Here is a 12,712-nt window from a genome sequence, read left to right as displayed (position 1 = left end):
TCTGGACTTTTTTTCCTCATTTATAAAATAAGGGTATGAACTCAAATACTCTCTAAGGTGCCTTCTGGCTTTAATGATCTGTATATTCTCTGATCTTAATTCCCAAAATTCCCTGCACAATAAATCACGAAGGAAGGTAGGAAGCCACATTGTACGATGAGACATTTACTTTGTTAAGGCACCAGATCGCAATTTGGAACCTTGTTAGCATGACAGGAATTAAAAAAATAATATTGGGTCCCATTCGTTCATTTATACTGTTAGCAAATATTTACTGAGTACCTATTATCTTCTAGACACAATACTGTGAGCTCAAAGATAAGTAAATATTATTTAGTGATAGACCAAATAACATTGAAAGGTAGAGAGCAACTATTTACATACAATCTTGTTCTTGAATCATCTATGAGAGTTGTGCCATATTAACCTATTAAGTCTATTGACTACATTTTCTGGAAGAAACTTTTACTTTTATTACTTCCCTTGAGCTATAGATATTGTGAAAATAATAATTTAACTTAGCTTTGTATATTTCTTATTTTATTATAATGTTTAGGACCTCATATAAATGAAAATGAAAGCCATCCCCCTATTAATCAATGCCATTTGTTCAAATATTAAGTATCATTTTAAAAACAGAAAAAGTAAATGCAGCTTTGAACTTACTCTCCTCTTGGCAAATTCAAGCAACATATACTTTGTACGACACAAACAGTACTAATAGGAAACGTGTGTTCTTAGAAAGAAATGAAGAAACGTTGCTTGCTAAATGAACCAGTTTGGAAGCCCTAGTTTGTGAACTGAATTACTTCTTAAATAAAGGCAACAAAGGAGATGGATGAATAAGCATTCCAAGGAAAATAAAGTGGAAGACTGCTTCATGCTAATTAAAATTCTTTCTTAAAATTACTGCAAAACAGTATTGAACTTTTTGAAATCTCTAGAAATCTTAAATAATACTGGGCAAAGGGAAGTATGCTATAAAAAGTAGTTCTAAAATAAGACCATACTAAATATATTGGGATTCTGAATATATATTCAGTTTGTTCAAAATATAACTTTTACTATGTATTTGGCACAAAGTATAGAATAGATTTTAAAAATTCCTCTTTTGTTTCTATTGCTATTTCAACAGAAACCATGTAATATACAATATACATGTTTTTAACATATATGTTTATAGGCTATAGGATACTGCTCTAGTTCTATTTTCTTTAGGTTCCACTTAACTGAGATAAAAGGAAATACCTTTTCATTTGTCTGTCTAACTTTTCTGAAGGGAATTACAGATGATAGAATTTGTGTCATAGAAAGTATATGTTGCTTGAGTTTCCCAGTGTGTGTTAGCCGAATAAGTTCAAAGCTGCACTTATTTTTTCCGTTTTTAAAATGAGGCTCAAAAAAAAAAAAAAACAAAAAAAAAAACAAAACAAAAAAAATAAAAATAAAATGAGGCTCATAACTAAGCCACTACCTAAGCACTGTATGGTTTTGCTTGTAAACTTAGTGGTGATATAGAGGCATTGCGTGTCTGCTAATAATTAATGACTAACTAGAAAGAGTTGATTTTCCTGCTCATCGTTAATCCCCAGAAAAGACAGAAGGTTAGTATTATAATTTCTAAAAATTAATGTAGGCGGAATGACTTGCAAGTTTAGATGAAACTTACTTCATGAACGCATTCTAGGAACTTAGAAAAGGCAATTCTTTATGCATTACATATTTAAACTTCCTGTATTTATCTTTACTGCCTTTTTGTTTATAATTAAAGTTGGCAGGTACTTTCCACTTTTTAAAGAGGTAGGAAAAAAATAAAGAAATGGGAAAAAAAAGATAGCAATTGAGTTAATTATTAAGTTGAACACTCAAAATAGGAGTTAAATTCAAAATGCAAAACATTAAATTATATATAATATATATTAATTAAATATATACAGATATTTAATAGCTCTTTACCTTCCACAATAAATTAAGAGTAGTTTTGAGATATAACATTATCTTAGAACTAAGGAAAAAAAATGCAAAACAATGATGGTGCCCAACCAGACTTAAACCAGATTATAAATTGGCTGGGGACCCAAACAAACATAAATGCAGTGACAAAATAAGAGTGAGCATGAGAAAAAAATAAGAGTGAGCATGAGAAAAAAATAAGAGTGAGCATGAGAAGGTGGTACAGACTTTATTGAAGTACGGACATAATACGAACCATGGAGACATTTCTGGTAGGTGAGGTTAGTCAGAAAGAAGAGGGAAATTTTAAGATGGGTCTTAGAGAAAACCCAGAATTAGGTTTGGGAAAGAACAGGAAGGAGGAGGGCGTTCCACGCAAGTGGGGGAGCGGTGGGATCAGGAGGACAGATGCCAGCTGTGGGGACTGGCTCCTGAAAAGGGGCCAAGAGTGAGAGGGAACATTTAAGAAGTGAGTACAAGATCTTGATTACCAGGCCTGAGAGTCTATGTTTGATTCACTAGGCAATAAGGAAACAATTTCTAAGCCACACTCAGAGGCATTAGCATTCTGGCTGACTTTAAGAATGAACGGAAAGTAGACTACCATATAGTAAAAGTGTGAGCAATAAGGAGCCACATGCACATGAAGACTAAAGTGAAAAACGAAGATGACATTTTTTAAAAGGTCATAGTAAAAATCAGCTAGATTTGGAGATTTAGTCACTAAAAATTCGGCAATAGTCACTGACAACTTCTGCTATATGAGGCACCATAATAGGCTTTGCAAAAGACAAATAGATTAGGAAGATAAAACTCCCTGTTCTCAAGTAGATAGGAAGATAGTAAATAAAACAGGACACAAAAGATAATTAAAAAGGCAAAACTATGGCAAATGGCATGGGCGTGGCAGGAAGAAGGACATAACTTTTGATTGTAGGGGGGGAGGGAATCAGAGCAGGAGTGGTTTTTATTTTTTTATTTATTTTTTTTTTCTTTTTTTTTTTTTGAGACAGAGTCTCGCTTTCTTGCCTAGGCTAGAGTGAGTGCCGTGGCGTCAGCCTAGCTCACAGCAACCTCAAACTCCTGGGCTCAAGCAATCCTCCTGCCTCAGCCTCCCGAGTAGCTGGGACTACAGGCATGCGCCACCATGCCCGGTTGATTTTTTTATATTATATATATTAGTTGGCCAATTAATTTCTTTCTATTTTTATGGTAGAGACGGGGTCTCGCTCAGGCTGGTTTTGAACTCCTGACCTTGAGCAATCCGCCCGCCTCGGCCTCCCAGAGTGCTAGGATTACAGGCGTGAGCCACTGCGCCCGGCCTAGGAGTGGTTTTTAAATCAGGACAGATGTGGCCGGGCACGTTGGCTCACACCTGTAATCCTAGCACTCTGAGAGGCCAAAGTGGGAGGATCACTCAAGGTCAGGAGTTCAAGACCAGCCCGAGCAAGAGCGAGACCTCCGTCTCTGCTAAAAATAGAAAGAAATTAGCCAGACAACTAAAAAAATATATATATATATAGGAAAAATTAGTCGGGCATAGTGGCGCTTGCCTATAGTCCCAGCTGCTCTTGGGAGGCTGAGGCAGGAGGGTCCCTTGAGCCCAGGAGTTTGAGGTTGCTGTGAGCTAGGTTGATGCCATGGCACTCTAGCCTGGGCAACAGTGCAGGACTTTGTCTCTAAATAGATAAATCAGGACAGATGTGACCATGGTAATAAAAGAGAGGGGACTTCTGTCAGGGAATTTCCCACAATCAAAGAATCAAAGGTAGGAAATCATATAAGATAAGGAGGGAATCATAAGTGGTTTAGTTAGCTTAGGGTACATCTTGAAAACTGGTGAGAGATGAGACCACATAGGCAGGTCTGAGTACAAGGCGAAAACATTTCAGCCTATTCACTATGCAGCAAAGTGTGAATGTGATAGTGGGTTTGCAGTTAAGAAATATAATGGTTACAGTTTTAAAAATGTTTGAAGGTTTAACAATGTTTAAAGTTTTAATATTTTTGCTATAAATTTTAACTTCTGGCAGAGACAGGTATGAGAAAAGTCCTTCCCAAAGCGTGTCTTTTCAAATTCTAAGAGAGATTAAAAAACTTTTCTTTGAAAATATATATGATCTTGGAAAGTTAGCACATCAAGTCAGATTATCAATATTTTACAAATCTAATTTATTCATGAAGATTTCATTTTATCATTGACATTATCTGCTCTGGGAAAATGAGAACTTTGAAGAAGCAGATGAAAGAACAAAGGATTAAATTTAGATGACTGATTTGAAAGTAGACTTTTTGGGTGTGCTGCAGAGATTAACATGGTTGCAAAAGGCGCTTGGGGAGTGGCTGTGTGGCTGAGGCATGAAAATGGAGACAAACTTTACTTCCTTCAGAATTTTATCAGGCAAGGCTCTTAGTTTATGGCCTTTAATTATAATATTTCAATTTTAGAACAAAATAGTCTTATCCTGAAATTTCTATAAAGTTAAATAAGTATTAAAATGTAAAGGTATATTTCACCACAAAAATCTTACAAACATATAGAAATAAAAAAACATTAGCTGGCCGGGCAGGGTGGCTCACGCCTATAATCCTAGCACTCTGGAAGGCCAAGGCAGGAGGATCGCTCAAGGTCAGGAGTTCGAGACCAGCCTGAGCAAGATAGAGACCCCCCCCCCCATCTCTACCAAAAACATAGAAAGAAATTAGCTGGACAACTAAAAATATATACATAAAAAAAATTAGCTGGGCATGGTGGCACATGTCTGTAGTTCCAGCTACTCAGGAGGCTGAGGCAGGAGGATTGCTTGAGCCCAGGAATTTGAGGTTGCTGTGAGCTAGGCTGATGCCATGGCACTCTAGCCCAGGCAACAGAGTGAGACTCTGTCTCAGAAAAAAAAAAAAAAAGAAAAAAGATTAGCCAATATTTTTGCATGTTACACAGAAAAAAGTCAAAATTGGTTTCTATTTGCTGTGTTCTTCACTAAATTTTTCTTTCTGAAGTTAAAAGATAATTTGACCTTATGTACCTCTTTTTAATATATACATATTCATTCCCTTTATGTAATTTAAACAATGTTTGATTATAAGAATAAAACCTGGCCATACTTCTAAGGACATAACCTACTATAAGGTCTATTTTTCACTCTTAAAATGCAGATTGAACATTTTTTAAGGTGCTGCATTATAACCATGGAATAAATCCTAAATTATAAGAACAAAACAAATTTATCTAAAATGTAAAACAAATGTCTCTTGCCAGCATTTTATTTTCTAAAAGTCACAAATTCTTCCTTCTGCAAGACATGTAACTTAAAGTACAAATGGTTTTTTGGTTTAGGGTTTTTTTGGTGTGGGTATATATGACTGCTGTTCAGATTTCAGATTAAATTTTAAAACTTCTGACACATTAAAGAGTCAAACTAAGGCTCAACCATAAAATATAATGGTAATATAAAAATTACTACACCAGATGCTTGGCCAATATACTCTACATTATTAGATTAGTAAAGATTTAAAAATTAAATACATTTATCTCATAGGAATGTTATGAATAGAAAGTGAAATAATTGATGTGAACCACTAGACACAGTGCCTGGCACACAGTAAGACTCATTTAATTTCAGCTTTAATTATCATTAAGTGGATTGTCATCATAAAACAGATCTTAGATTAATATCAATAAAATTTCTCATTTAAGTTCTCAGCCATATTACCATGTAAATTATTGAGGCCCCATGGAATAATAAAGTGACATTGTATTTAAATTATAAATATACAAATGGAGTCTTGCATTTATAGCTCCTATTAGTGTGCCTAAATTTTTGAGTTCTAAGCAGAGTTTACTTTTGATTAAATACAGCACCGCATTGCTATGCAGAATGGGAAACTGGAGGGAAACAACTTGGAAGGTGGTTCCCAGCAAGCCCCCTCGACTCCCCCAAACACCCCAGATCCACGAAGCCCTCCAAATCCAGACAACATTGCACCAGGTAACTAATCCTTTTACAAATAGAACAATAAAATTGCTGTGTACTTAAAGATATGACTCAAGTCATTTGAAGCCTTTACTAAATGGTATTTAAATGATACAGCTTTTCTCATTAAATATGTTCTGTGGATAAATTCAAGATAAATGGAAAAATCCAGAACTGACGGCATCATGTAAAACATTTGTAGCAGCTGTATGTTCCTTTAGAAGTCCATTGAGTTTGTTGGGAATCACTTGTTACACTGAAAATTAAGTCATTTGTAATTATATTGAAATTCTATTTGTATAGGACTGTACAATTTATGAAATGCTATAAATTGATCAAGAATTAAACCAAGTCTGGTACCAAATTCACAAATGCCTCATATGAAGTGACCTTGTGGAGACTGCTTTTGTTACTCTCTGCTCCCTCAAAAAGCTTTAAATGCAATTTCTTTTTTTTTTTTTTTGCAATTTCTTAAAAGTGTAGATTTGTTTGTTATCTTAAAAGAGAAGCAAATTCTTGTCCAGTCAATACATATTCCTTAGAAATAATGTTAGATATTAAAATATGAAATCTTTCAAAAAACTGTATTATCTATTTAGACGATAACTTTTCAAAGTAATTTATGGTAAGTGTCTTTGAAAATCCAAGCATTTCCTCAAGGGTAATGTATAAAGTAGATTTTTAAATAATTTTATCTTGAAATTAGTGGTATCTGTGTATTTTTGTAAAATAAACAATAAATTTAGCAAAAGTACTTCTAGAATTCTTCTCAAATGTAATACTATTTTTTAAAATATGGGAGTGAAACACCTGCATAATGTTAAATCTTATTTAAAAATATGTAATTGCTGGGCTTAGATTTATTACAGCATTCCTATTGAACTATTAATAGACCTAGTAAAATAACATCAAAGGAGACCAATTAGGCACAATTAAAATGTGTAAGATTCTGAAATAAAGCATTTTAATAAAGTTCTTCAGTAGCATTCAACTGAAAGTTATAGTAGAAAAGCAGGTAACAGGGTTTGCATCTATAGCATGAACCACACAGGAAAAGAAACAAGCTTTAGAATCAGACAGATCTGGGTTCAACCCTATAGCTCCTTCTATTTTTACTACTCTTCCCATTTTCCTACTATGCCGGGAAAGAAAATAAATCTCTTTGGGCCTCAGTTTCCTCAATCTGTAATAAAGCAAGCAAATCTCACTGAGCTGGGATGTTGTTTAGAATTAAGAGTGATGATATAATTACAGTCTCTAACATATCACGAGCACTCCAAGTTCATTCTTTCCCCATCCAGCTTTATATCCTTCTTATGTGACAGAATACACACATGTTCTTTTTAGCTCCAATTACTGTACTGAAACCCCTTGCTTTCAAATTTTTCAGGTTTATTTTTTTAAATAGGAAGAGAGAGGACATATGGAAAAATTCATGTTGATGCTATTTGGTGCCCTAATCACTTAGAACTTTTATGATTTGGTCATTACTATATACTATGGACTTGCAAAATGAATAGAAGAATTGATTTCTATACTGAAGGAATTCATACACCAAGAATAGACCCAGAGGTACAATGTATTTTATTTGAGTGATGGATACCCTAAAAGCCCTGGCTTCACCATTACACAATATATTCATGTAACAAAATTACACCTGTAGCTCATAAATTTATACCAAAAATAGACATAACAGACATAAACAAATAGGACAAATTTTGGGGGGGTAGAATAATTGGTTACTTATTAAGTGGTATATTAAATACACCTTTCTGTATCTGAATTTTCTCATTTAACAAAACCTCATAGAAGTACCCTGCAACACAACTTGTCTAGCTCTAATTCATTCTTTTTAAGTTTCATTTTAATTGACATATAATAATTATACATATTTATGGGGTACATAGTGATTTTTTGATACATATAATGTATAGTGATCAGGGTAATTAGCATATCCATCATCGCAAACATTTATCATTTCTTTGTGTTAGGAACATTCAATATCCTTCTTCTAACTATTTGAAACTATGTGCTATATTATTGTTATTAATAACTACAGTCAGTCCACAGTGGTATAGAACACTAGAGCTTACTCCTCCTATCTAGCTGTAATTTTGTATCCTGTAAGGAATCTCTCCCTATTCCACCCTTCCCCCTACACTTCCCAGCCTCTGGTATCCTCTGTTCTGATTTTTACCTCTTTGAAATCAACTTTTTTAAAGCTTCCACATGTAAGAATATGCAGTGATTAACTTCAGAGAAATTTAAAAGTACAAATTCATATAGCTATTTAAAGCTAAATATCAAATTAGTAAATATTGGAAAATGTCTATGCAATATAGAGTAAAAGGGAGAGTTTGGGAGTTACTAGGTAGTTTATTATGAAGCAAGAATATGTAATGGATTCTTCCTTCTTTGATGTGTTGAAAAGTACAAGTTCAGGAAGCAAACTATAGCTTATTCCAATTTAGCAAATTAATTTTTTATTGATTAGCCAACTGTGTATCCAAGTTTTCACAAACATGAATCAACGAGTATATTATAATGCCATAATACTGTAGAAACAAAATTTCTTTGAATTGAAATAGGTTACATTAAAAATATATTTAAAAATCAAATAAGAAATATTGATATACAGCATTGCTGAATTGTAATAATTCTGAAAAGTTAAACAGATACACATTTTTCCTGTAAATAATTCAGCATATCAAAAAAGAAAAAAGTTATTAGTTAATTAATGCTATCTATAAAAAGAATTTGGAAAACCTGAATGTTAAAAAATGGGAAAAAATTTCATAAATTATGGTCCCTTAATTCAATAGGCTGCTAAATAATCAAACCCTTAAAATGATTATTAACATGATGTAGAAATATTTAAAAGTATTTAAACAAAATTGGGAAAAAATAAAATACAAAATTACATGTACACTAGAATTATAGTTAAGTGATTATTATGTTTATGGGTAAAGAAAAACTAGAAGAAAATATACAAAAATAAAATAATTGTATTATAGTAGTGGGATTTCAAGGAATTCTAAAAAATATTATAAAATTAAATATTTTCCAGTTTCTATAGGTCTGATCTCTGACCCACTCTAGGAAAGGAATAGGAAATAAAATGTGGTAATTTTAGTAATCGACAAAAGAAAGACCCACAAAAGTCAACTCTGTTCTCTTGGGGAGACAGGAATGGCTACATAGAACAGGCAACCTCAAGCTAGGACTTAAAAATAGAAATTTGTACATGACAAGAATCAGAGAGAACATTCCAGGCAAAGGAAACAAATGAACTATGCAGGGAGGCATAAGGGGGCACACCAGGTGACAAGCGACAAGCAGTCCCGGAGCAGTAAGATCTGAGAGGAGAATGGCAGGGGATGAGGCCAGGCAGGTGGGAAAGCGAGAGCCACGCTGAGTAGTTAAATGTTGTCCCAGGGGAGCTGTAAGAGCACCTAAGCAGGGGAAGTGAGTGACACCACCAAGTTGGGCAGTTGGGCAGGTCCCTTGGGCAGCAGTGTGGCGAGTGGCTGGAAGAGGGGTCCAGAGCTAAGGGGTCAGTGTGAAGCCTGTCCCGAAAACCCAGACCAGAGTCAGATAGGGCCTAACCCAGGGCAAAAGTCACAGAAATGGAGAGGAAAGAGAGAATTTTCTGCAGCATTGTTTCTCATTGTTCCACTTGCAGTCGACCAGTATAAGAGTTGGTTAAACATTTGGACTGGTAGGCATACCTGAGACTTACTCAAGCCAAATCTCTGAAGGGAGGAGCCTGTTACCTACATTTTCAATAAATACCCAAGGTGATTCAGAAACAAAAATAGTTTGAGAGCTATTATTTTAGGAACCCTTAAGAAGTACAGTTGGTAACACTTAGTGGTTTGTTTTGGGGATGAGGGAGAGTTTAGGATAATGCTTCTGTCTTGGGCACCTGAGGGTAAAGTGGTAACATTTGCTGAGATGATCAATATAGAAAAAGAAACAGAATGTATTGGAAAATGGCTGCATTTAGGTTAAGACAAGTTATAAAGGGTGCCAGTGGATCATTCATTTGGACAAATATAATAAGTGGTTGAATAGAAGGACCTGGAGGTTAAAAACCAAAAGTTGGAACCATCAACAGGTAGTTCACAATTAAAGCCATGGCTATAAATGGAATTTTTAGGCAGAGTGTATTGTGTATGAAAAGAGCTTTGAGCAATACCATTATTTAAGTGCCAAGCTGAGAAAAGAAGCCTATCGAAAGAGATTACTATTGGACACTAGAGGCAACTTGAAGAATGAAATTGCCACAAATAACTGCTTAGAGATGGAATTATCAAAGGAGAGGTTTGGAGGAGATGAGCATTTTAGTTTAAAGAGAAGATGGGCATGGTTTGACAGAATCAAAAGCATTTTAGAGAAGGGAAATAGCATCGGGGAAACCTAGAAGTAGAATACGCAGGTGGGAAAAGGTGGAAACAGGATTGTAAGGACACAATCAGGTAGTACAGACAGAAAGGAGACAGCTGTACTTTAGAAAACTGGAGAAGCATCACCTGATATATGTGAAAATGATTTAAAGATATGTGCCAGAAATTTGTGTGCATTATAAACAGTACTTACAGAAAACTTCTAGTTCTTGTGAAAAGAATAAAGGGAATGGTGAAACGAGAAACAGAAAAGCTAAATAATAAATCTTGAGGAATGAAGAAAACAAGGGATACAACAGGGAATAAGAAGTAGGACCTGAATAAGGCAGTGAAAACAAATGACTTCACTTTTTGAAGCTTAACCATTTTACAGAGCACTCAGCAATTTAAGATAGACAAGACCCTAACAACACCTCTAAAGCAGGGTCCCCAACCTATGATGAGTTGTGTAATTCTTTCATTATATATTACAGTGTAATAATAATGGAAATAAAGTGCACAATACATGTAATGCACTTGAATCATCCCGAAACCATTCCCGTGGAAAATTTGTCTTCCATGAAAATGGTCCCTGATGCCAAAAAGTTTGGGAACTGCTGCTAAAGGATCAGCTCTTGAGAGGAGGGAGATTTTTGTTCTCATTGCACTTTCCCCTAGCCTAGACTACAATAGCCCTCAATAAACATTTTCAAATTAATTAATTGTGGCATCTAAAGTATAGTATAAATTAATGTAAGGGGCACAATTTTTTTTTTTTTTTTTTGAGACAGAATCTCACTGTATCACCCGGGCTAGAGTGCCGTGGCGTCAGCCTAGCTCACAGCAACCTCAAACTCCTGGGCTCAAGCAATCCTCCTGCTTCAGCCTCCCAAGTAGCTGAGACTACAGGCATGCGCCACCATGCCCAGCTAATGTTTTCTCTATATTTTTAGTTGTCCAGCTATTTTCTTTCTGTCTTTTTTTTTAGTAGAGATGAGGTCTGGCTCTTGCTCAGACTGGTCTCGAACTCCTGAGCTCAAACAATTCTCCTGCCTCGGCCTCCCAGAGTGCTAGGATGATAGGCATGAGCCACCGCGCCCCACAAAGGGGCACAATTTAAAAAACATAGATGAACAGTTTTACCTGAACCAATATACTAAGATAGTCAAGGAAAAAAATAACGGTATGATTGGGAAACATCAAACATTAAGAACAATGGTTTCTTTTTAAAGTTCCATAAGCTTAAAGGAGTTTTAAAATGTCTCCAGTATCAGACTGCTGTTTTCTTTTTATTATTATTATTTTTTTTTATTTTGGCATATTATGGGGGTACAGATTTTAAGGTTTCAATAAATGCCCTTTCCCCCCCTCCCCCCACAAGTCTGAGTTTCCAGCATGACCATCCCCCAGATGGTGCACATCTCACTAATTATGTATGTATATATATAGACTGCTGTTTTCTAAGGGATCATGAAAAGGATGCATTGTTCATAAATTTACCCCAGCATGAAAAATTAAACATGGTAAAATGTTAGGTGGAGTTTAGTAACCCTCAGGCACTGTGTTTATTTGTTCTTGCTATATTTTTCCAAAGGATATTCTGGACCACTGAAGGAAATTCCTCCTGAAAGATTCAACACCACAGCTGTCCCTAAGTACTATCAGTCTCCCTGGGAACAGGCCATTAGCAGTGATCCGGAGCTTTCAGAGGTGTTATCCCCTAAATTTTTCAAGCCTGAAGGAAAGGCAGAACTGCCTGATTACAAGAGCTTTAACAGGTAATTCAAGCATGCTGGGTGACACTGTTGGCATGTAATACCAAGATTTTTCCACTGTGGTACAGAGAACTCAATCTTCTGGTAGAAAAAAAAAATTATTTTAAGAAAAGAATCTCAATAGCAACACAGAAAATCTTCTTAGGCTAGGCAAAGACTCATTTTTCCAATATTACTAATATTTTTTAACTTGGTCCATTTTAGTATAAAAATGAAGAAAATGATTTGGATACTATCATTGTCATAACAACCAAGATTACCCCCATATACTGCAAAAATGTTATTTTAATAATAATTTCTAATTCAAAGATTGAGATTAGTTTATGTGTCGCTTCAAATGCTGTTCAAGAATTTCAGAAATAATTCACATACAGGGCTGTATGAGAATTAATGTGTACCTCTAGATTTGAATTTATATTTTTGTAGACTTTAGGCCAGAATAAAAGTAATTCAGAGACAATGGCCCAAGATTCTAGCAGATGTACAAATCAAAACTTATGCTACCAAAAATATAGCCAAATATATCTGTGGTATCATTTATACAAGGGGCATATATTTTTCCCTGTATTCATTTTTTATAATTTCCATGGAGATTTTAGATATTTTTAGTGGTCTTATAATCCAT

General features: G+C 34.9%; 1 protein-coding gene across 1 annotated transcript in view; it reads left to right on the top strand.

The window, feature by feature from the left end:
* MYOZ2 (myozenin 2) overlaps positions 1-12,712 on the top strand; it is a 41,375-nt gene that overhangs the window by 17,420 nt on the left and 11,243 nt on the right. Inside the window, exons 4-5 of the mRNA XM_075998173.1 lie at positions 5,813-5,942; positions 11,907-12,090. Coding sequence (XP_075854288.1) covers positions 5,813-5,942; positions 11,907-12,090 — 314 coding nt within the window. The remainder of the gene's footprint in view (positions 1-5,812; positions 5,943-11,906; positions 12,091-12,712) is intronic.

Source organism: Microcebus murinus, chromosome 27, assembly GCF_040939455.1.
Source record: "Microcebus murinus isolate Inina chromosome 27, M.murinus_Inina_mat1.0, whole genome shotgun sequence".
Lineage (NCBI taxonomy): Eukaryota > Metazoa > Chordata > Mammalia > Primates > Cheirogaleidae > Microcebus > Microcebus murinus.
Note: the sequence above shows the minus strand (reverse complement) of the source record. Positions and strands in the feature narration are given on the sequence as shown.